Here is a 25502-nt window from a genome sequence, read left to right as displayed (position 1 = left end):
AATCACCTTACCATGACAAGAGGCACCTGGACTGAAATGACTGAGCAATCCAGATCCTGGACCCTCACTTCAAGGCAGAATAAATTTTGTGGTAAAATTTATGTTCCATAGCTCCCTGTGGGATAAGGCTGAGGCTAAACTTTTGAAAACGCATTTGTGTCCGGTATTTTCCCCACTCCTGAGAGCACTGTCTCCATATATCACACTTGTGCAAAAATCCCTATCCTGTGCTTTTCTTCTAAGGAAATGAATTTAAAGATCTCAGTAATATACCTTCTGTATTGTTATCGGGTACAGAGGTACTACTAATAAAAACTACATATCTGAGCCACCACTACGGTATGATGTAATTATGTGAACAAGTACTGCCCTGTGAAATATAAGTAACCTCCAGGATTTCTTCTTAAGGGTGGGAAGGATCATGCTCTTTGTTCTTGTGATTACATTTTGTGGCTTATAATAGCATGGATATGATGGCTAGAGCTTCGTCTTAGAAAATAAGGATGAGGACTGTACTCTAGGGAGAGCAGTGATGCTACAGAAAAAACCTGAGGCCTAGACAATTATGCAGATACCATACAAGGTGTGAATTTCAATTCAATTCTTTAAGTTACTGTTATTTCAAAGATTCTTGGTATATACAAAAAGTTGTTGCCACCCTTTTACACTCTTGGTATGAATGTCAAGAGGTCCAATTGCTATGGAAAACAATATGGAGGTTCCACAAAAAATTAAAAATAGATCTACCATAAGATCTAGAAATTCCATATCTGGGTACATAGCCAAAGAAAAGGAAAACAAGATTTCCAAGAGATATCTGCATTCCTATGTTTACTGTAGCATTACTAAAAAAGACAAAATATGTAAAAAACCTAAATGCCTATAGGTGGATGAATGAATGAAGAAGATGGGGGAGGTATATACATACAATTGAATATTATACAGCCACAAGAAAGGAGGATTTCCTGCCATTTATGACAAAATGGATGGATCTTGAGAGCATTACGCTAAATGTGATAAGGAAGATGGGTGCTGTATGATGTCTCTTAAATATATGTGAAATCTAAAAAATTCAAACTCAGAAAAAGCAGTAAAAAAGTGGTTACCAGGGGTGGTGCCTCGGTGGCTCAGTGGGTTAATCCTCTGCCTTTAGCTCAGGTCATGATCTCAGGGTCCTGGGATCGAGGCCCGAATAAGGCTCTCTGCTCGGCAGGGAGCCTGCTTCCCCCTCTTTTTCTGCCTGCCTCTCTGCTTACTTGAGATCTCTCTCTGTGTGTGTCAAATAAATAAATAAAATCTTTAAATAAAAAAAAAGGTGGTTACCAGGGGATGTGGGGTGGAGGGGATAAGACTTGTATTGTTTAAGGGTACAAACTTGTAATGACTAGTAAATAAGACACAGATCTAATGCACAGGGTATTGAATATAGACAACAATATTTTACTATAGTCATGTAAAATATAATAGAGGTGCTAAATATCACTACAACAATCATTTTATATTACAGTATATAAATGTATCATGTTAACATGCTGTATATCATAAATTTACATGTAACATGTCAAATGTATTCAATACAAAATTTCTTTAAAAACAGAATTTTAAAAAGTAGACTGTCCTCTAACTGTGACAACTGATCAAAAGATTTTTCTTTGTTAGATTTCAGTGGCCATATATGCATTATCAGAGATGCAAAGGTGAACAAAACATTTATTTCTGCTAATGGTCTACAGCACCAAAGCAGCAATTTGAAAAGCAACTGGACCATACCTGACTATGATTCATTAGCTAATCTCAAAGTGTCTCTCAGAATCCCAGGGGTCAGCTGGGACTTTCTCTGGGAATGGAGAGGATGGTGGGTACTATTCCTGCTCTCTCACTTCACCTTGCCAGTGCTGAACTGGCAGGTGCCATCTATGTACTCCCTTCTACTTTGCAGGACCTGGTCAACTTGCCCATACCCATGCTCTCCTGTGGCCCCACTCTTACAGGCCTATTGCAGCCCATAGGCTTACCCTTCCCCAGTACATTGTCCTAGCCCTACTACAGTCAGAAAGCTTCTCACTCACATTTTCTCACATAATTCCACTTTAGTTAATGGCACTGCCCTAAACCTGTACTTGTCTGTGGCTCTGTTGAAGCCAGAGGGCTTGCCCTGGACCTGGCTTCCTAGTGGACCCACTGAAGCCAATGGACTTGCCCAAGACACAGGCTCCCCATGACCTAAGACAGCTAAGACAGTGGCCATATGAAGTCTACACAGGGGATGTCCCTTGAGTTCCTGCCTCTGGTGCTGAGGGAAGCCTATGTTTCAGGACTCCCACAGAACTGAATCAATCAGAGACAATACTTGGCAGGCTACTGTCCTGACACTGAGAGCAAACAAAATGCACTCTACCTTCCTATGAAAAGGCCTTTCCACTTTTCCTTGAGCTTCAGTCTGAGGGGAAGACATCAGGCTTGCCACATATCTAGAGGCTATGGAAGAGTTCTCAGGGAACATAAACTGGTGGACACCATCATTGCCATTTCCTCTGTCCTCACTACAACTTGACAAGACTTCCCAAAAGAGTCTATACACTCATAGAACCTCATTTTTGTAATTCTTGCCCAGGGTATACCTCCAGATCTCCTGGTCTGAAGACCAGCTGGGATTATGATTGTGTTCCCACAGGACCATATCTATTTGCATAGCTTAAAAGATGCTGCCATGGGCACCTGGGTGGCTCAGTGGGTTAAGCTTCTGTCTTCAGCTCAGGTCATGATCTCAGGGTCCTGGGATCGAGGCCCGCATCAGGCTCTCTGCTCAGCAGGGACCCTGCTTCCCCCTCTCTCTCTGCCTGCCTCTCTGCTTACTTGTGATCTCTCTCTCTGTGTCAAATAAATAAATATAATCTTTAAAAAAAAAGAAAAGATGATTCCTGGAAGTCTGGCTTGCAACCAACATGAACCTAGGAGCTAAATAAGATTCTTCCTCTTGGATCACTGGAAGTCCTGGCACATCCTCAAGAATAAGGCATATCAAGAATAAATCAAGTGGTTTAAACAATCACAAAGGTATAAGAGACAACCAAGAACTAGGGCAATGTTGAACAAGAAAGTCCATTGCCTCAACAAGGCTACTCTGTCAAGATTGAAAGACATAGCTGTCATACCTAATACAAAAAAACGGACAAACAAACACAGAGAGTGAGGCAAAATGAGAAAACAGACAATAGGTCCATAATGGAAGAACAAGAAAAAAAAAACTCAGAAAAATAATTTAATTATAGGGAAATAAGTAATCTACTTGATAAAGAGTTCAAAGCATGGCTATAAAAATGCTCTCCGAACTTGAAAAAAGAAAGAATAAACACAGTGAAAAGTTCAGCAAAGAGATAGAAAACTTAAGAAAGTATAAAACAGAAGTCAAAGTGCTGAAGAATACAATAACTGAGCTGAAAAATACACTAGAGGATTTCAGCAGCAGACTGGATGAAGTAGAAGTATGGATCAGTGAGCTGAAAGATAAAGCAATGAAACTCAACCAGACAGAACAACAAAAAGAAAAAAAAATTTAAAATGACTATAACTTAAGAGATCTCTAAAACAACAACAAAAGGAATAACATTTGCATTATAAGGGTCCCAGAAGGCAAAGAAAATTAGAAAGATGCAGAAAACTTATTTGAAGAAGTAATGGCTGAAAATGTCCCTAATTCAGGGAAAGAAACAGATATTCATATTCAGGAAGCAAGAAAGTTCCAAAGAAGATGAACCCAAAGAGAACCACACCAAATATATATTATAATTAAAATATCAAAAGTTAAAATAAAAAAAGAATCTTAAAAGGAATAAGAGGAAAACAAATTTTTACAAACAAGGGATTCCCCCACCCAAACCCATAGGCCATCAGCAGATTTTTCAGTAGAAATTTTGTAAGCCAGAATGAAGTGGCAGGTCATATTCAAAGTTCTGAAAGGAAACAAAAACAAAAACAAAAACAAAAATCCTCCTACCATGAATACTCTACCCAGAAAGATTATCATTCCAATTTGAAGGAGAGATAAAGAGTTTTCCAGACAAGCAAAAGCTAAAAAAGTTTATCACCACTGAATTGGCCTTATAAGAAATATTAAGGGGACTTCACTAAGCTGAAAAGACACGACATTAATTAATAACAGGAAAAAACAACAAAGTAAAAATCTCACTGGAAAAGGTTAATACATGGTAAAGGTAGTGTATTAATCAATTAAGAAACTACTAAGAAGGTAAAAGACAAAAGTAGGGAAACTAAAACCACAATAGTTACTTAAGGGGTACATAAAAAAAAAAACATGTCAAAAGTGACATTAGAAAGGGAGGGAATAAAAAAGTACTTTTGGAATGTGTTCAAATTTAAGTTGCTATCAACTTAAAATAGACTGTCATATGCATAAGGTGACATACATGAAACTCACAATAACCACAAAGCAAAAGATTCAGTAAATACACAAAAGAAAATGAAAAAGGAATTTAAACATAATAATAAAGAAAATGAGAAAGGAATCTAAACATGACTACAAAGAAAGTCATCAAACCACAAAGGAAGAGGGAAAGAGAAGAAGGGAAGAAAGAAGAACCTCATAAACAAAAAAATGAACAAGATGGCAATACATACCTATCAATAAGTACCTTTCTAAATTAATTTGTTTTCAATTTCAGTGTAGTTTATAGACAGTTACATTAGTTTCAGGTGTACAACATAGTGATTTAAGTTTATATGCTGTGCTATTCTCACTACAAGTATAGCTACCATCTGTCACCATACAGTGCTATTTTGGAATCATTGACTATGTTTCTCATGTTGTGTCTTTTATTCCTCTGACTTATTCCATAAGTGGAATCCTGTATCTCCCACTCCCTGTCCCTCCTTTTTCCCATCAACCCATCTCCATTTGCTCTGGCAACCATCAGTTTATTCTCTGTATTTACAGGTCTGATTCAGCTTTAAATGTAAACAGACTAAATTCTCTAATCTAAAGACACAGAGTTGCTGAATGGAGAAAAATCAAGGCACATCTTTAAGTTGCCAGCAAGAGACTCAGTTCAAAGTAAGGACACATACACAAGACTGAGAGTGAAGGAATGGGTAAACATATTCCATGGAAATGGAAACAAAAAGAAAGCTAGGATTGCAATACTCACATCAGGCAAAAAAGAGTTTAAAACAGACTGTAATAAAAGACAAAAAGGTGAACTACATAATGAAAATGGGGTCAATCCAGCAAAAAGATGTAACATTTGTAAATATATATGCACCCAACATAGGAGCACTAAATATATATAAAACAAGTATTAACAGACCCAAAGGGAGAAATCGATAGCTATATAATAATAGTAGGACATTTTAATTTCCCATTTATAACAATGAGTAAATCATCCAGAGAAAAAATTGATAAGAGAACACTGGTTTTAGGGGCACCTGGGTGGCTCAGTGGGTTAAAGCCTCTGCCTTTGGCCCAGGTCATGATCCCAGGGTCCCAGGATTGAGCCCCACATCGGGCTCTCTGCTCAGTGGGGAGCCTGTTTCCTCCTCTCTCTCTGCCTGCCTCTCTGCCTACTCTGTCTGATCTTTGTCTGTCAAATAAATAAATAAAATCTTTAAAGAAAAAGAAAACATTGGTTTTCTTGTTTTCTTTTTTTAAAGATTTTATTTATTTATTTGACAGAGAGAAAGAGAGAGCACAAGCAAGTGGAGTGGCAGGGAGAGGGAAAGGGAGAAGTAGGCTCCCACTGCACAGGGAGCCTGATACAGGCCTCGATACCAGGACCACCCCAGCCAAAGGCAAACATTCAACTGACTGAGCCACCTAGGTGCCCCAGAAAATGTTGGTTTTAAATGACACATTATATCATACAGATTTAATAGATAGATACAGAATATATCACCTAAAATCACCATAATACACATTCTTCTCAAATGCACATAGGTAATTCTCCGGGATAGATCACCTATTAGGCCACAAAACAAGTCTCAATAAATTAAACAAGACTGAGATCATATTGAGCATCTTATCCAACCACAATGGTATAAAACTAGAAATCAATAACAAGAAGAAAACTGGAAAAACTACAAATATATGGAGATTAAATAACATTACTGAACAACTACTGGGTCATAGAAGAAATCGAGGAAGAAATAAAAATACCTAGAGACAAATGAAAAGAGAAATACAATATACCAGAATCTGGGGAATGCAATGCAACTGGTTATAAGAAATAACTTCATAGCAATACAGACCAACCTCAAGAACTAAGAGTAATCTCAAATAAACTGTTTAACTTTACTCCTAAATGTACTAGAAAAAGAGGAACAAATGAAACCCAAAGTCCATACAAGGAAGGAAATAATAAAGATCAAAGTGAAAATAAATGAAATAGAGACTAAAAAGACGATAGAAAACATCAGTTGAACTATGAAGTGGTTCTTTGAAAAGATAAACAAGATTGTAAATTCTTTTGACTCACCAAGAAAAAAGAAGCCTCAAATAAATTGGAAATGAAAGAGGAGTTACAACTAATATCACAGAAACACAAAGGATCATAAGAAATTACTATGATCATTTATATATCAACAGATTAGACAATTGAGAAGATGGATAAATTCATAAAAATTTACAATGTTCCAAAACTTATTCATGAGGAAATAGAAAATCTGAACAGATAAATTACTAATAAGGAGTTGAATCAGAAATCAAAAAACCTCCCAACAAACAAAAATCCAGGTCCAGACCACTTCACTGGTGAAATCTACCAAACATTCAAGGAAGATTTAATATCTATTCTCAAATTCTTCCAAAAAATTGAAGAGGAGGGAACACTTCCAAACTCATTTTGAGAGACCAGCATTGCTCTGATGCTAAACCAGACAAGGATACCAAGAAAATAGAAAATTACAGGCCAATATTCTTGATGAATATACTGCAAAATGCCTCTACAAAATATTAACAAACCCAATTCAACAATGCATTAAAAAAGCATATAAGATGATCAAGTGAGATTTATTATGGGGATGCAAGGATGGTTCAACATCTTCAAATCAATCAATGTGATACATCACATTTACAAAACAAAGGATAAAAAATATATGATCATCTCAATAGGTGCAGAAAAAATATGACCAAACTCAACATCTATTTATTATAAAACTTCCAACAAAGTGGGTGAAGAGGACACATACCTAAACATAATAAAGTTCATATATGACAAACCCAGAGCTAACATCATTCTCAACTGTGAAAAGTTTAAAGCTTTTCCTCTAAGGTCAGGAATAAGAAAAGGATGCCAACTCTAGCCACTGATATTCAACATAATATTGGGAGTTCCACCCAAAGGAATTAGTGAAGAAAAAAAGACATCCAAATGGGAAAGAAGTGCAACAGTCCTACTTGCAAATGACATGATACTACATATAGAAAACCCTAAAGAGTATACAAAACAAACAGACAAACAAACAAACTTAGAACTGATAAGTGAATTCAGTAAAGCTGCAGGTACAAAATCAATATACAGAAATCCATTGCATTCTGTAAGCTAAAAACCAACTATCAAAAAACAAACTTAAGAAAACAATCCCAGGGGTGTCTGGGTGGCTCAGTGGGTTGAGCCTCTGCCTTCAGCTCAGGTCATGATCTCAGGGTCCTGGGATCAAGCCCTGCATTGGGCTCTCTGCTCGGCAGGGAGCCTGCATCCTCCCCTCTCTCTGCCTGCCTCTGCCTACTTGTGATCCCTCTCTCTGTCAAATAAATAAATAAAATCTTTTTAAAAAAGAAAACAATCCCACATACAACTGCATCAAAAAGAATAAAATAAAAAGAAATAAATTTAACCAAGGAGGTAAAAGACCTGTACACTGAAAACTAGAAGACACTAATGAGAGAAACTGAAAAAGACACTAATGGAAAGATATTCAGTGATAATGCATTTGAAATATCCCACACCTGTTAGAATGTCTATTATCAAAAAGACAAGAAACAGTAAGTGTTGGCAAAGATGTGGAGAAAAGGGCAGGCTCATGTACTGAATGTAAACTGATGCAGCTACTAAATAATATAGAGGTTCCTCAAAAAACTAAAAGTAGAACTACCATGAGATTCAGTAATTCCACTTCTGGATATTTATCCAAAAAATTAAAAACAATAATTTGAAAAGACGTATGGACCCCTACACTGATTGCAGCATTATTCACCATAGCCAAGATAAAGAAACAACCAAAGTTGTGGAAGAATGGATAGAGAATGTATTATCTATATAAAATGGAATAGTACTTTGACATAAAAAGAAGGTAATCTTGGTCCAGATGGTGGAGGAGTAGCAGACTGAGATGACATTAGGTCACAGGAGTTCAGCTAGATAGTTATCAAACCATTCTGAACACCTACAAACCCAACAGGAGATTGAAGAGAAGAAGAGCAGCAATTCTAGAAACAGAAAATCGACCACTTTCTGAAGGTAGGATGTGCAGAGAAGTGAATTCGAAGTAAGGGGAAGAGAGACCGCAGGGGGAGGGGCCAGCTCCCAGCAAGCGGTGGAGCAGTGGAGCACAAAATCTGAACTTTTAGAAATCTGCTCCACTGAGGGACATCACTCCAGAGGCTAAGCAGGGGTGGAGCCCTCACGGGGACAGTGTGGTCTCAGGTCCCATGGGGTCATAGAAGGATTGGGGGTGTCTGAGTGTAACAGAGCTCACAGGTATTAGAGCAGGGAAGCCGGCTACAGAGACAGAGCCAAAGAGTGAGCTCTCAGGTTGGGGTTACATTAAACTGTGATCTGCAGCACAGCAGGACCACTGCTCTTTGAGCAGGGACACCACAAGTGGCAGATCCGGGGAGACTCACATTTCTCTGCCGGAAAAGCAGTGTGGCAGGAATCTGCTGGGTTTGGAGACTCTAAACGGGGCTGTGTGCCAGAGACAGAAATGCATGGTCACAGGCTGGGTGAGCTTGGAGCACAGCCAGAGACCAGGGAGATGGGAGTGATTGAGCGCTTTTGTCTAAGGGCACACTGAGGAGTGGGGCCCCGAGCTCTCAGCTCCTCCGGGCCATCCTCCGGAACTCTACAGAAAGCGTTCAGGGAACAAAAGCTCCCGAGAGCCAACAGGAGCAGATTACTTAGCCTGGCCCCTGGCAAGTGTGGCGCAATTTCACCTCAGGCAAAGACATTTGAGAATCACAACAGGCTCCCCTGCCAGATCAGCAAGAGCATCCAGCGAAGACCAAGCTCACTGATCAAGGAGAACAGCGGAATTCCAGAGGAGGGGAAAGCAAAGCATGGAATTCATGGCTTTCTCCCCATGATTCCTTAGTCTTGCAAAGTTAATTAAATTTTTTTTAATTTTATTTTTTTCTTATTCTAATTTTTAAACTTTTCCTCTTTTCTCTTTTAACATTTTTTAACTAGTTTATCTTAACAATACCTTTCTAAAAAAATCTTTTTAAACCTTCATTATTATAGTCATATTTTATCCTTCATTATATCTAACTTTATTTTTTGTATACATATAGTGTTTTTTCTTCTAAAAGAATTTTGGAATATAATTTCTTCTAATAGATCAAAATATACCCTAAATCTAGCACAGGGCTTTGTTCTCCAGCTTGATCATATTCTCTCCATTTTCTTTTTCTTTCTTTTTCCAAACAACTTATCTTATCAATTCCTTTTTTTAGAAATTCTTTAAAATTTTCATATTTATACTCAATTTCCAACACTTCATTGTGTTTACCCTTATTTTTGTATATATATATAAGCTTTTCTTTCTTTAAAATTTTGGGAGGTAGTTTCTCCTAAGAGATCAAAATACACCCCAAAACAGGTGGATGGCTCTGTTCTATTCAACAGTCTGACATATGTGTGTGTATATGTGTATAGATAGATAGATAGATAGATATGTGATTTTTAATTTTTTAATTTTTATTTTTCCCCTCCTTTCTTCTCCTCCTATTTTCCAGTCTCTTCTGATTTGGTTAGTGTACATTTCTCTGGGGTCTTTGGACACTTTTAGTATTTTATTCTCTCATTCATATATTCTTATCTGGATAAAATGACAAGGCAGAAAAACTCACCACAAAAAAAAGAACAAGAGGCAGTACCAAAGGCTAAGGACCTAATCAATATGGACATTGGTAATATGTCAGAACTAGAGTTCAGAAAGACGATTCTCAAGGTGCAAGCTGGGCTCGGAAAAGGCATGGAAGATATGAGAGAAACCCGTTCTGGAGAAATAAAATCCCTTTCTGGGGAAATAAAAGAACTAAAATCTAACTAAGTTGAAATTTAAAAAGCTATTAATGAGGGGCAATAAATAATGGAGGCTCTTATTGCTAGGAAAATGAGGCAGAAGAGAGAATTAGTGATACAGAAGACCAAATTACAGAGAATAAAGAAGCTGAGCAAAAGAGAGACAAACAACTACTGGAGCATGAGGGGAGAATTCGAGAGGTACCATAAGACAAAACAATATTAGAATAATTGGGATTCCAGAAGAAGAAAGAGAGAGGGGGACAGAAGGTATATTGGAGCGAATTATAGTTTAGTAATAGTTTCTGCTTAACGGAGTGGATTATAATTTAATATGTAAAAATCTCACAGCATTTTAAGAAACCATACTAGCTTATACTAAAAGAGACAGATATGGCATGCCTGGTTGGCTCAATTGGTTAAGCATCCAACTCTTGATTTTGGCTCAGATAATGATCTCAGGGTCATGAGATGGAGCTCTGCATAGGGCTCTGTGCTAGGTATGGAGCCTGCTTAGGATTCTCTCTCTCCCTCTCATTCTGTCCCTCCTCTCTCTCCCTCTTGCTCTGTCCCTCTTCATCCTAAAAGAGAGAGAGAGAGAGAGAGAGATACTATACCATATGTTAACTAACTTGAATTTAAATTAAATCTTTTTAAAAATATTTTATTTATTTGACAGTGAGAAATCACAACTAGGCAGAGAGGCAGGCAGAAAAAGAGGAGGAAGCAGGCTCCCTGTGGAGCAGAGAGCCTGATGCGGGGCTCGATCCCAGGACTCTGAGATCATGACCTGAGCCGAAGGCAGAGGCTTTAACCCACTGAGCCACCCAGGCGCCCCTAAATTAAATCTTAAAAGAAAAAAAATGATAGAGACAGATAAAGTTCAAATTGAAAGAGGTCTCTGGGTCCTTTACTCACCATGAAAAAGAAGAACATGAATCCAAGAGCCACAGAGAACCTGTCTCAATAAGCAGAACCAGGCCCTAATAAAAAAACTGGTGACACGGGCCCAGCTGGATTTGAGAATTGCTATGGGCCAGTGACTGCTCTGTATCTCCCATCCCCCTGCCTCCATTTTAAATGGGACTATTTGGTTATTTTATCCCTATCTGACCATTTTATGTTGGGTATGTAAGGGTTAGATAAGATGTCTATGTGGCTCACAGAGCTTCAGATCAGGAGGATGCACTTGAGTATTGCACTCAGGGAACTAAGCATGAAGAACCTCTTTCACACCCAAAATTGATGTAGTTAATGACATCCTGGGCTTGTAGTCTAACCCTGATGCCATAACAAGACTCTGAGGGTCTTAGGAATGGGGTGAGCATAGTTTACATACATAAAAGGGGGCCAAAAGGGAGACTGCTAGACTGTTATTTTGGTGGTCCCACCAATAAAACAAATACCTCATGGTATTCAAGCACTGATAAAGTCTCCTCCCGTGTGAGCTCTAGAGTTGATGAGAGGGATATTAGTAAGCATGATGCAAGCAGATGCTTGATAAGTGGTTATACCTCTGAGTCACCAAATAAAAAGTAGCTCTCCTGCCGGTGGGATAGCAGAAAAGACCATTTGAAGAAAGAGAGGCCCTGAAAATTCATGCAGACAGGCTCAGGCAACCCTCCGTTCTAGTTCATTCTAGCCTCAAGTGACTATGGGCAAAATCAACAGAAAAGCCATCCATCCAATATGGTCCAGGCCACATTGCAGAATCACACACAAATGAAATGGTCCTTGTTTTAAGCCACTTAATTTTGGAGTGCCTCCCCCATAGGTAATTGAAACAATGGCCTCTGGAGTAATTGGGAAAGGTTTAAAAAAATGTAAACATACACTGCTACTTCTTCAAAAATAACTATATATTATTCAGATAGGCAGTAAAAAAGTGAAATTTCAGATGAAGAACAAAGAGTGAAAGAGTAAAGAAAATTCATGCTTTCATTTGCAAACAACAAATAGGATGGTGACAACATAGCACAAGGTACCTACATTAAAAAAAAAAAACAACAACATGCATCTGGAACGAAAAGTTGAAACGTGTATGCAAAACAAAGTCCAAAGACTGCCCATGAAAAACTTTTAAGTAAAAAAATGAAATATCTCGGGGCATTTGCGTGGCTCAGTGGGTTAAGCCTCTGCCTTCAGCTCAGGTCATGATCTCAGGGTCCTGGGAATGAGCCCCGCATAGGACTCCCTGCTCAGCAAGGAGCCTGCTTCCTCCCTCTCTCTCTGCCTGCCTCTCTGCCTACTTGTGATCTCTGTCTGTCAAATAAATAAATAAAATATTTTTAAAAAGAAAGAAAGAAAGAAATGAAATATCTCCATTGTAGACATTCTGCAGCAGTGTGGAGTAGTAAGTAAAACAGGAAAAAACTAGGGGCAGGGAAACCACTTAAAGCCGACTGCATTCACTGAGAGAGTAGAAACTGGTGTGCATAAGAATAAATTCCAAAGACATTTCTAAGGCAGACTGGAGAGGTCTTGGTAAGCAATTATGGCAAGGTGAAGATGAAGAAAACAAGTGTAAGTGGTAACTTCCTAGCTAGTGCTACTGGAAGGATGGTGATCCTATTTACTAAGAAAAGAAGGAAGCACCTTGAAGAGGAGGTAGGTTGGTGGAAGTAGACGCTGAAATAAATTTGGGTACATTGTTGAATTCAGTGTGTCTCATGGACAAACATGAAGAGAGGACTGTTAGTAAATTGAAAGTATAATTCCAGTGCTTGTGAAAATTTTTGGAATTACTTTTTAAGACAATAAATAGGTTATAAGTGAAAATACTGAATAAATAAATAAGATCAGGGGCTATGATTCTCAAGCTGGCTACATAACAGAATAATCTGATGCCTGGATTTCACTGATCCAGAGTAGTATACAGAAACTAATAGTTTTCAGAAGCTCCCTTGTTAATTCCAATATGCAGTTGAAGTTGAGAACTACTGATATAGAAGGATAAAGGAAAAAAGTTGTAAACAAAATTCTGGTAAACGCTAGCATTCAAGGAAAATTCAAAGGAATAGGATCCTAAGGAAATTTACAAAGCTATCTATCAAAGAACTAGGAGTAGAAGTGATAAAGAACAGTGTTAAGACAACCAAGAAAGCCTCAGAGGATCTGGCAATTGAAAGTTCTGTGGCCCTTGCAAACGAAGTTTTAATACAGTAACAAAGAAGTCACGTGTCTTTCATCATCTCTGTTAAACCCTTATTAAACGCTTCCAAGGAGTATTTTATTATTATAATTTTCAGTTCCACAATTCCCATTTGTTTTTCTTTATATTTCTTTGTTGAAATTTTCAACTTTTTTTCATCTGCTTCAAGAGATTTTTTAGTGATTTGCCGAAATATTCTTATGATGGTTGCTTTAAAATCCTTGTTGGATAATTCCAACATCTGATTCATCTCTATGTTGGTATCTGTTTTCTTTTCTCATTCATGTTGTAATTTTCAGTGAGTGTTTTTTTTTCATTATAGTCTACACATTTTACATATTATGAAAATTTGGATACTATTAAATCTTTTTTTTAAGTTGGGCAATCCTGTTGAAATGTAAGATGAGGACTGAGTGCTTATGCATGTTCTGCTGCCTCCTGAGTACTGCTGACACCTTCTTGGTGAAAGTGTGCTGCTGACCCACATGGCCTTGCTGCCTCCAGTCAGGGAGTAAGTTCACTTCCTGTTGAGTCCCACTGACATCAGAGAAGGGATGGTGGGAAAATGGATACCAGCTAAGTCTACCTCCTACGACCTCATTCTGCCTTGTTTAGGCTAGAAGCTTTGCTCCCCACTGAGCCCCACTGATACCAGGAAAGAGGGATGAAGCCTGGCTGTGACCAGCCCTGCCTCACAGAGCTTCAAAGAATTGCGTTGCTGTTGGGTGGAGGTGGAGGCTCAGGTTGCCACTGGATCCCACTGATGTTACCCTTGCAGTGAAATGTAATTCTAGCCTAGTTCTATGGACAAAGGATAAAAGATCAGTCCCCCACTCAGATGTGCTGACCTTGCTCCAGCAGGGGGATCATATTATTGCTGCCTGCTTCTGCCAGGCAGGGGATGGAAGAGTAGCTCCTTACTAGGCCCTGCAAACATCATCTGGGGGGCAGCAAGTAGAACACCAAGGTCATGTCATTTCCTCAAGTCCTGAGATCTCTAGATAGTCCTTTTCACCTCTCACAGACTTCCTATGCTTCTTTTCTGTGTATCTCCAGCCTTTTTAGTTGCAAGATGGAAGCCTGGGAGGAAAGGGGCTAGTCCATCTTGGTGGAACCTGACTGTATTCTACACTGTGATCACAGTATCTGTAACTAATGCATGCTTATTTTCTCTTATGTAATCTACTTGTGGGTAAAAACATTTTTTTAAATCTTTGTAATCCTAGCATTAGCATATTAGTTCATGATCAAGAGATGTGTGTTACAGGGATGACTAAATAAATGGATTTCTCAAAGCATCTTATGATAGATGCTTAATATGTACTTTCAATGAAAATGAAAGAGTTATTCAGTCTCTACAGAGAATATTAAGACTTGGGCAAAGGAACTAGCTACTAGATAGAACATATTACAGGTATGTCATTTGAAAAAATGTGTTTTCAGAAAGGAATTACACAAAAATCAATCACATTTCTAATAGGACTAACAATGTACATGTTGAAAATGAAATTAAGAAGATACTATCACAAACACACCAAAGAAGATGAAATACTGAGATACAAATTTAACAAAATGTGTACTCGATTTGTAGCTGAAAACTACAAAATGCTGATGAAGAAATCAAAGAAAGAAATTCTAAATAAATGGAGAGATCTGCTGCATTCAGAGGTTGGGAGATCTAACATAGTAAAGATAACAATTTTCCTCCAATTGATTTATAGGTTTAATTTAATTCCTATCAATAATCCAGTAAAGATTTCTGTAGACAGAGATAATCTTATGCTAAACATTATTTTAAAGAAAACAGGTCCTACAATAGCTAAAATAATCTGGAAGAGAAGGATAAAGTGGGACGCTAATTGATATTTAGTCCTACTTTCTACATACACTAACCAAGATACAGAAGTATTGGCACTGGGCTAGACACACAGATCAAAGGAGTAGAATACAAATCCAAAAATATAACCATACAAACATGCCCAACTGATTTTGAATAAATGTGCAAAGGTAATAAGTCCATGGAGGAAGTGTAGCTTTTTCAGCAAATGGTGCTGGAGCAACTGGGCATTCATCTGAAAAGCTAAACCTTTACCTAAATAAACTTTACACTTTACACAAATATTAACTCAAAATGAATCACAAACAAACGTGAAACAATACAACTGTTGACAGAAAAGTTACGGACGCCTGGGTGGCTCAGTTGGTTGAGCGGCTGCCTTCGGCTCGGGTCGTGATCCCGGCGTCCTGGGATCGAGTCCCACATCGGGCTCCTTGCTCGGCGGGGAGCCTGCTTCTCCCTCTGCCTCTGCCTACCACTCTGTCTGCCTGTGCTCGCTCGCTCTCTCTCTAACAAATAAATAAATTAAAAAAAAAAAAAAAAAAAAGAAACAAAACAGAATTTTCAGGATTTAGGGCTAACCAAAGATTTCTTATACTTCATACCACAAGTATGATCCATAAATTAAAAAAATAATGAATTGAACTTCATTGCAAAAGTTCTTGTTAAGAGGATGAAAAGATAAACTACAGATAGACAGAAGATATTTGGAAACCACTTATCCAAAAAAGTACCATTATCTAGAATATATAAAGAATTCTCAAAACTTCACAGTAAGAACACAAATCGTTCAATTAACACACAGCAGAAGATTTAACAGACATTTCACTAAAGAGGAGATAGAGATGGCAAATTAACACATGAAAAAGTGTCAAATACCTAGCCAACAGGGAAATACAAGTTGAAACCACAGAGATATCATGATACACTGATGTTGACGATAAAAAAAAAGTGACAATACCAAATGTTGCAAGGCTGTGGAGAAACTGGATCACTCATGAATTGCTGGTGGGCATGTAAAACGGTATAGCTACTCTGGAGAATAGTTTGGCAGTTTCTTATATGACTACACATGCAACTACCATACAACTCAAATTCATTCTTGTGCATTTTTCCCAGAAAAATGAAAATTTATGTTCATAAAAACATGTACATGAATATCCACAGAAGCTTTATTTTCAATAACCAAGAACTGGAAACAACCCACATGTCTTTCAATGAGTGAATAAACATCGTGGCAACAGCCATGTGGTGGAACACTACTCAGCAATAAATAACAACAAACTGTAGATACACGCAACAATTTAGAGAGATTTCAAAGGAATTATGCTGAGTGAACAATCCAATTCTAGAAGGTTATATAACGTATCATTCCATTTAATAACATTTTAAATTAAAAAACAGATATGGAGAAAAGATTATTTGTTGTCAGGGGTTTGGGTTTGGATGGGCAGAAAGGTATAAGGGACAAGAGGAATAGTTGAGGTGATGGCACTATTCTGTATCTTGACTGTTTCAATGCCAAGACTTTGATTATAAGATTATATGACAGTTGTGTAAAATGTTACCATTGAGAGAAACCAGGTAATGGATTCATAGGATCTCTTTATATATGCCTTGCACCTGAATATGAATCTACAATTACCTCAAAAATAAAAAATCCATTTTATTTTTATTCATCTTATTATTTATTTATTTATTTAGAGAGAGAAAGCATGGTGGGGGAGGCAGAGAGAGGCAGAGGGAGAGAGAGAATTTTGAGCAGGCTTCACGCTGAATAGGCTCCATCTCACGACCCTGCTATCATGACCTGAAACAACATCAGGAGTTGGTTGCTCAACCAACAGAGCCACCCGAGCACCTCCAAAATAAAAATTTTAGTAAAAAAATATGGTCCCAAACAACTTAGTACGTTGATATTTTGGGAATGCTTTAAAATACATGTGCGCTGGCTACCTCTGCGTATGAAACTGCTGATAGGGCATTACTGAAGAGAGGGGAGGGGTTAAAAACTGGTGGTCAAGACCACAGGAAAATTTTAATTTTTTTATAAGATAAACTTACTCCAAAGGAAAACAAGGAAACTGTTGTATAGCTCACCTTCATTTACTTTTTCACGTAAAAATAAAAAAAAATATTTGAAGGAGAAAATTGAGTAAAAATCCATGTAGCATGCAGCAAAGAATTATGTAGTATTATTATGTCCAGAATAGACACCAAGAGAAGGGGGTAGGAAAGCTCTTGTTTGTTATGCTGATAGTAATCTTAAGGTGTTCCCATTATATATACCATTTAATTGTACATCTACAGATATAAATGCAAATTAGCTGTATATGGAAAGCCTTACAGTTAAACCTTTTCATTGATAAAGGCCCAGAAAGACTAGAACGTATGAGTACAAGCTAACATTTTCAAATATCCAATGTTCTTTGCAAGTGGACTATTTAAAAACTAATGGTGACAGTTTTGTGGTCTGAGAGCTAACAATGTGCCAAAATGTCAGTGACTCGACTAACAGCCTTGGGCTCCCCTCACGCCAACACCAACAAATGCTATTTAAACTGCTCATTTATAATGATTTTGAGTAGTACTTTCCAAACTGAAAAAGAAAAGACATATCAACACAAGCTTCAAATCAATTGGAATACTTTAATTCCAATAACAAGACTATCTTTTTCTGTAGTTTACTCTTTCTCTAGAATACTGCTTAATACATACAAAACTTTAAAGTGCGTCTTCCATTAAAACATAGCCATATGAACATGTGGCAAATATCACTGTTTTTGTAACTTTTCAACCTTTCATTCATTACTTCAACTACAAATTCAGGGACATGTTAATGTAATTTCTCAGAGCATTGGGTCACACAGAGTATATTTAAACACATCAAAGAATAGCAACTTCAGTGCTTTAGAAATTGTAATTACTAATGTGAACACATCATTATTTTCTCATCAACAATAAATAATGAAATGTAATGTTAGACTATGGACATCCAGCTCAATTCTAATCTCAGATAAATGAGGACACACATTTGGCTATCTTGAAGAATCACCTCCACATGCATGAACAACCAGAAATAATGATATCTTTAAAGAAACAGAGTGAAATTAAATCAAATCACTATTAGTTAAGTAGGGAAAGCCAGTCCAAAAAGTACTCTTTAACTATACCAGTTTGGTAATTATCAATGTCATTACAAAATCTCTACTTCTAATAAGGGATATGTTTGACCATAAAAGGACTGCTAGGTAGACCATAAGGGAAAGAACAAGAGTTTTCCAAAGGAATGATACATTTGTCCTTTTATGGTCCATCAGACATTTTTCCCAAGCACAACTTTATTTGCATTCATTCATATTTTCCAAAATTAACTTCAGCATGTATGTTGTTAATGTTAACAACTCTTATGTGGTTAAGAGTTAAGTTTAACTCTTATGTGACTCTGACTGATTTTGACGTCCTAATGCACCTGCGGCTGTGACTCAGCATAAAGGTAACTTATAGGGGAAAGTGAGGGGGAGGCATGATCCTCAAACAGCGGAGTGAGAGTGGCAGATCAGAGTTTCAGAAGTGAAAGTTGAATTTTTATTTTAAAGACACTGAGACCTCCACCAAATTGAAAATCTATTGCATTAGATCTGGCTTAATTTCTTTTAATAAACCCAAGTGCAAAAAGGCAAAGATTTAAACACACCCTCTATATGCCTGAACCCTGCTATGCCAATGCTCTTAACAGCCTAATGACATCTGCAATCATTCATGCAGGGTGTGATTCACAGTCCATGAAGGGCTAAATACTTAAACAGATTTTTAACTGCTAATGTTTTACATGGATACTGTTTCAATGCATTATCATTAAGCAAACTACATATCTCTTCGAGAAGCAGAAAGAGATGTAAGAATGTGTGATGAGTTTCTTTGTGGTTAAAGGCATAACCATTATTTTTAACTTTTCTTTGGCCCTGAGGGACCCAGGAAAATTTCTCTATTGACCCAGCACTTTTTGTTAACAGAATGATCTGGAACACAGCCTTCTTTTCCCCTAACATGGTAACGCTGCCTCTGTCTTCCAGTGCACATATAAATGTTTACCTAAATCATCTTTACAGATGTGTGTGAACCAGAGGTACCTGTGCTCTATTTGTTTGTGAAGGGCAATAACAAAATGTTACAACCCGTTTAGTGATAAACTATGCATCCTTTCTGCAAGTCTTGCTTACATTTTATTTTCAATGTTTCACCTCCTCTATAAATTTTATTTCATAGTCTTTAGTAATTTCTGGCAACATAAGTAGATACCCAGATGGTATCTCTTTTCTCCATAAGCCAGAAATAATGTCTCAATATAAATTCTAATCCCATCTTTTTATGATTTAGGTTCTAAATTTTAGAAAGCAGCAACACACACAAATGCTGAGACAAAACCTTTAGGTGAAAGGGATAGCAGCAAAACTTAAGTATAAGAAAGCAGCATATGATTTAATTGTTTCAGCAGTAATAGAATTAAAAGAATACCTGATGACACAGGCGTAAAGACCACTGTCCTGCAGTAGTGTTGGCCGAAACCAAATGGAGTCTTCTTCCTTGCTCATTCTACTTCCATCAAAGGCTATTGGCTCTTCAAAGTCTCCAGGTCCAGAGCTTTTGTACCACATCAAACTGAGTCCAGCACTTTGGGCCAGGGAGTAATTTGCTCTGATATAACCATAAAAGAGTGCACATTTGATTCGAACAGGCTCTCCCACCAAAACTTGGTATTTCTTGATATCGACAGACCAATCTGTGCATCCATCAGCTATAGTGAACGAAAGAAAGAGAGAACGAAAAAATTAGAGAAAAAGTAAACCAATTAGCTTACTCATTCAACAAATATTTATTGGACATCTGTACTGAGTCACATTCTACTCTAGGCACAGAGGATGCAGCAATGTGTAAAACTCAGAAAGGCACTGAGAAGTAATTTACCCTGCTAATAAACAACATATTCATCAGTTAGTTTGCTTCTGCTGCTATTTATTCTAGTTTATATTGGTGCAACTGACTGATCATTGGTTTATTGCCTTTTATTCTAAATCCACTTTTTAAATTTATTTTTTAAAAAATGGATCTGGGCCTTTGAAATATTTCTCTTTTGCTAGCTGGCAGTATGGTTTTGTTGGTAGAGAGTCCTGGAGAGACACTAAAGAAAGAAAGCATTTTTCTCCTTGATTCCAGCAGGATTCCTTAGAAGGTTGTTGCAGTGGGTGAGGCTTTTCCAGCACCTGCTTCCTGCTTCTCCAGTATCCAGCTTCTGCAGTGTCTAGTAGCCAGCAGCTTGGATATTTTTTTAGCAGAGTGTCAGGCAAGGCCAGCTTCCCATGAAGAGCAATCCCAGGCACCTCCAAAGGTGAATCTCTGTCAAGTTCCAGAGGGCAGATTTCCAACACATTCTGCCATTGTGGCATCTCACTGATGCCAACCATTCAGTAAGCCATGTACTTTCCTGATAAGGTTTGGATCTTGGTTCTAGAGGTGGGAGGATGGGGGGTGCTTTCCCTTGGATGTTCTCTTAGCCACAGGATTTTGCAAAATGAGAGCAATTCTTCTAGTCTTTAGGGCTCTCTTTTGATATGGACCGAATGTTTATGTCCTAAAATTCACACATTGAAGACTTACTAATCTCCAATATGATGGTATTTGAAGGTGGGGTCTTTGCGAGATAAGTGTGTTTGGATGAGGTCCTGAGGGTCCTCATAAAAGGATTAGTGCTTTCATAAAGGACACCAGAGAGCTTCTCTCTCTCCCTTCTTCCTTCCCTCCCTTCCTCCATGGGATGGGTATCACAGAAAAGAGGCCAGGATGGTACACAACAAGAAGGTAGCCATTTATAAGCCAGAAAGAGGGATCTCAATAGAAATAAAATCAGCTAGCACCTCAGCCTCTAAAACCTCTCAGCCTCTAAAACCATGAGAAATAAATTTCTGTGCATAAGCCTTCCAGGCTACAGAGATTTGTTATGGCAGATTAAGAAGACTAATACATCTTTCTTTCTTACTAGCCAATCTTTTAACACTCCAATGCCCTTTTACATTTAATACTTCTTTATATAAACTTTCCTTCTTCAAATTGATATGTGCTTTAGCTCTCTGATTGGACAACTGATGCTAAAATAAAAAATAAATATTTTACAGCCAAATAAGGCAAAACAAAACAAAACAAAACAAAGTAGGTCAAGCTCTAGTAGTGGTTTCACAGCCAGAGACAGAGGTAGACAGTCACTTTGCTCTGCTGGAAGCATCTACGGAAGTTTGAAATAGAAACTAGGGTGGAAAATGTGGCTGATGAGTGTGGGGGCTGGTTGGGTTTTCTGGGTGTCCTGGAAGCACCACCTTCCAAATGGCATCTTTTTTTTTTTTTTAAAGAGCACTATACACCAGCGATTCTTTTTTTATTTTTAAGATTTTTTAAAATTTATTTATTTGACAGACAGAGATCACAAGCAGGCAGAAAGGCAGGCAGAGAAAGACAGAGGGGGGAAGCAGTCTCCCCACTGAGCAGAGAGCCTGATGCGGGGCTTGATCCCAGGACTCCGGGATCATGACCTGAGCCAAAGGCAGAGGCTTTAACCCACTGAGCCACCCAGGCACCCCCCAAATGGCATCTTGACACCATTTTTTAATCACACACACACACACACACACACACACACAACAATAGGTCCCCACAAAACAGGTGGGGATATCTCCATTATCATTATCATAGAGAAATGGTGGATTTCTTGCTTAGAGAGGGCAGTTGCCCAATAAATTAGTAAAAGACAATCAATTTCACAGAATGCACAATATATAAATATTAAGCAAAAGGCCAAAAAATGAGAAAAGTAGGACTTCTAATAGTGGTAGCGTCTGAGTACTTCAAGAAGAATTTAACTTGCTACAGATTAAAAAGAGGGGAGATTAAAGGATCTGAGAATAGGATGAATGATGTAGGATTCAAGAGAAGGAAAATAATCGAGAAGGAAGATGTGCATTATTAGAGCAAAGAGACATATGATCTATAGAATCATCTACATTGCTTATCTTAAAATGATATCTAACATCTAATGAGCACTTAACTATAGCTGAGTTTACAGATTTTCATTTACCCTTCACAAAAATATCCATTTTAAGGCTTTTGAATTAACTGTTTCTCTGTATATGGAAACCTTCTTTTTTCTTTTGTTTTAAAGATTTTATGTATTTTTATTTTAGAAAGAAAGAGAGAGCGAGCTGATTGGGGGTGGGGGTGGAGAATCCCAAGCAGACTTTGTGCTCAGTGTGGAGCCCAATGCAGGGTTCAATCTCATGACTCTGAGATTCCAACCTGAGCAGAAACCAAGATCGGAGGCTTAACCAACTGAGCCACCCAGGCACCCCTACATGGAAGCTTTCTCACCAATTCCATGGCTTCCTCCCTCCATTCCTCTAAATATCACCTCCTTGAAGAAATATTTGGTAACTGCCATGTCTGAAACGCCAGCTTCTTATCCTGATCACGTATTCCAGAATCTGCTTCAGTATTTTTTATAGGAATTATTACTATCTGATGTTCATTATATGGCTACTTTCTTTTTGCTTTGACTCCCCAGTAGAATGTAAGCCCCTTGAACTCAGGGACTTTGTCCTTCTAACTCACTTCTTTAGCCTCAGAGCCTAGAACTATGCCTACTAACAATCTCAACACACAGTTCCTGAATGAATGAATGGGTAAATAAGCTAATAACTAAATTTTACAACTGAAGAAACTCAACACCAGTGCCAGGACTCCCACTCAGCTGTGTCTGACCCTAAAATTCATTCTCCCTACCACCATGATATTTTGTTTCCTAATTAAGGTAGTTTCAGTTTCACAACATTCTTTAATTTAGTTAATTTCAATTACCAAATTTTGGTTTAAAATTCCTATCAAAGACCTATATTTTGGTAATGTGTAGAGTAAATGTACTAGAAGCTTGGTGGACATCAATGTCCAAGTTATTGCCATGATTCCTGTCAATGACTGCTGCAGAACTGGCACAGGCACTAAATGGGATGACAGAACTGTACACAGAGATGTCAAGGTTATACAAATATATGTTATATTTATCAACATTATTTTGTAAATTATCCCACTGCATGGAATAAATCTTAGGCAGCATTCTATTTTAAACAGTTATAATTCTAGTGATAAGCATGAAATCATCTTGTTTTACCACTATATGACTTACAATACAATTCTCAAATCAAGTTATTGTAACTGAGTCCATCTGTCACAAAAGACATCTCTGCCAGTGAAAAAGGCTGAAACACCTTCAAGGTAGCAGTATAAACAGGGAGATAACATTATTCAAACTCCCAGAAGATTTGTAGGGAAAGGAAAATGTTTAAAACAAAAAACAAAAATATTAAGTCAAGAAAATTCTAAAAAGTTAGTAACAAATTAGATCAAGAGAACAGAGGGAGAGTTACATTGGAAAAGAGATATTAATATGTACTTTTAGAATATACTCAGAAAAAAAGCTGAAAGAAAACCATAAATATTCTGAAAATTAAAGTTATTCAGAGGCACCTAGCTGGCTCAGTTGATAGATCACACAACTTTTGATTTTGGGGTTGTGAGTTCAAGTCCCACATTGGATGTGGAGATTACTGAAAAATAAAATCTTAGCAAGATGGTGGAGGAATAGCAGACTGAAATGACATCAGGTCCCAGAAGTTCAGCTAGATAGTTATCAAACCATTCTGAACACCTACAAACACAACAGGAGATAGAAGAGAAGAACAGCAACAATTCTAGGAACAGAAAATCAACTACTTTCTGGAATGTAGGACATACAGAGAAGTGAATCCAAAGTGATGGGAAGAGAGACTGGTGGGGGGAGGGGCCAACTCCCAGCAAGCGATGGAGCAGAAGAGCACAAAATCAAAACTTTTAGAAGTCTGCTCCACTGAGGGACATCGCTCCAGAGTCTAAGTGGAGCCAGTGGAGCCCTCACAGAGATGGTGTGGTCTTGGGTCCTGCAGAATCACAGAAAGACCAAGGGTGTGTGAATGTGGCAAAGCTCCCAGGTTTCAGAGCGGGGAAGCTGACTACAGAGATGGAGGCAAGGAGTGAGCTCTCAGATCAGGGTTACCTTAAAACATGATCCAAGGCACAGTCAGGTCACTGCTCTTCAAGCAGGGACCCCACAAGTGCCAGATCTGGGGAGACTTAACTTCCTCCTCTGGAAGAAGCAGCACAGCAGGGATCTGCTGGGTTTGTAGACTCCAAACAGGGCTGTGCGCCAGAGCTAGAAACACTCGGTCACACACCAGGTGAGCTTAGAGTGCAGCCGGAGACCAGGGAGATGGGAAGGATTGACTGCATTTCTCTGAGGGTGCACTGAGGAGTGGGGCCCCGAGCTCTTGGCTCCTCTAGGCCAGAGATTAAGAGGCTGCCATTTTCACTCCTATCCTCCAAAGCTATACAGAAAGCATACAGGGAACAAAAGCTTCCGAGAGGGAACCCAAGCTTATTACTTAGTCCGAATCCTGGCAAGGGCGGTGTAATTCCACCTCAGGCAAAGACATTTGAGAATCACTGCAACAGGCTGCTCTCCCAGAAGATCAGCAAGAACATCCAGCCAAGACCAAGTTCACTGAACAATGAGAACTGTGGAACTCCAGAGCTAGGGGAAAGCAACACATAGAATTCATGGCTTTCCCCCCATGATCCTTTAGTGTTGCGAAGTTAAATTTTTTTTAATTTAATTTTTTTTCTATTTTTTAAACTTTTCCTCTTTTAATGTTTTTTAACTACTTTATCTTAACAATATCTTTTAAAAAATCTTTTTAGGGGCGCCTGGGTGGCTCAGTGGGTTAGAGCCTCTGCCGTCGGCTTGGGTAATGATCCTGGGGTCCTAGGATCGAGCCCCGCATCGGGCTCTCTGCTCGGCAGGGAGCCTGCTTCCCCGATCTCTCTGCCTGCTTCTCTGCCTACTTGTGATCTCTGTCTGTCAAATAAATAAAATCTTAAAAAATAAATAAATAAATAATAATAAATAAATAAATAAATAAATCTTTTTAAATTTTCATAGTAATACTCATATTTTATCCCTTCATTGTATTTAATCTTATTTTTTGTATACATGTAGGTTTTTTTCTTTAAAATTTTGGGATACCATTTCTTCTAATAGATCAAAATATACACTAAATCTAGCACATGGCTTTGTTCTAGTCTGCAGCCTCATCACATTCCCTGCTCTTTTTTTTTCTTTTTT

The 25502-nt window shown here is 38.1% G+C and overlaps 1 protein-coding gene across 1 annotated transcript in view; it reads right to left on the bottom strand.

The window, feature by feature from the left end:
* The window catches only part of IL1RAPL1 (interleukin 1 receptor accessory protein like 1), a gene marked incomplete at both ends in the record, with an annotated part of 1258868 nt that overhangs the window by 710675 nt on the left and 522691 nt on the right, over positions 1–25502 (bottom strand). Inside the window, one exon of the mRNA XM_080795733.1 lies at positions 19763–20042. Within this exon, the coding sequence (XP_080651859.1) occupies positions 19763–20042 (280 nt within the window). The remainder of the gene's footprint in view (positions 1–19762; positions 20043–25502) is intronic.

This window comes from Martes martes (assembly GCF_963455335.1).
Source record: "Martes martes genome assembly, chromosome: X".
Lineage (NCBI taxonomy): Eukaryota > Metazoa > Chordata > Mammalia > Carnivora > Mustelidae > Martes > Martes martes.
This window is presented reverse-complemented; position numbering and strand designations above follow the sequence as displayed.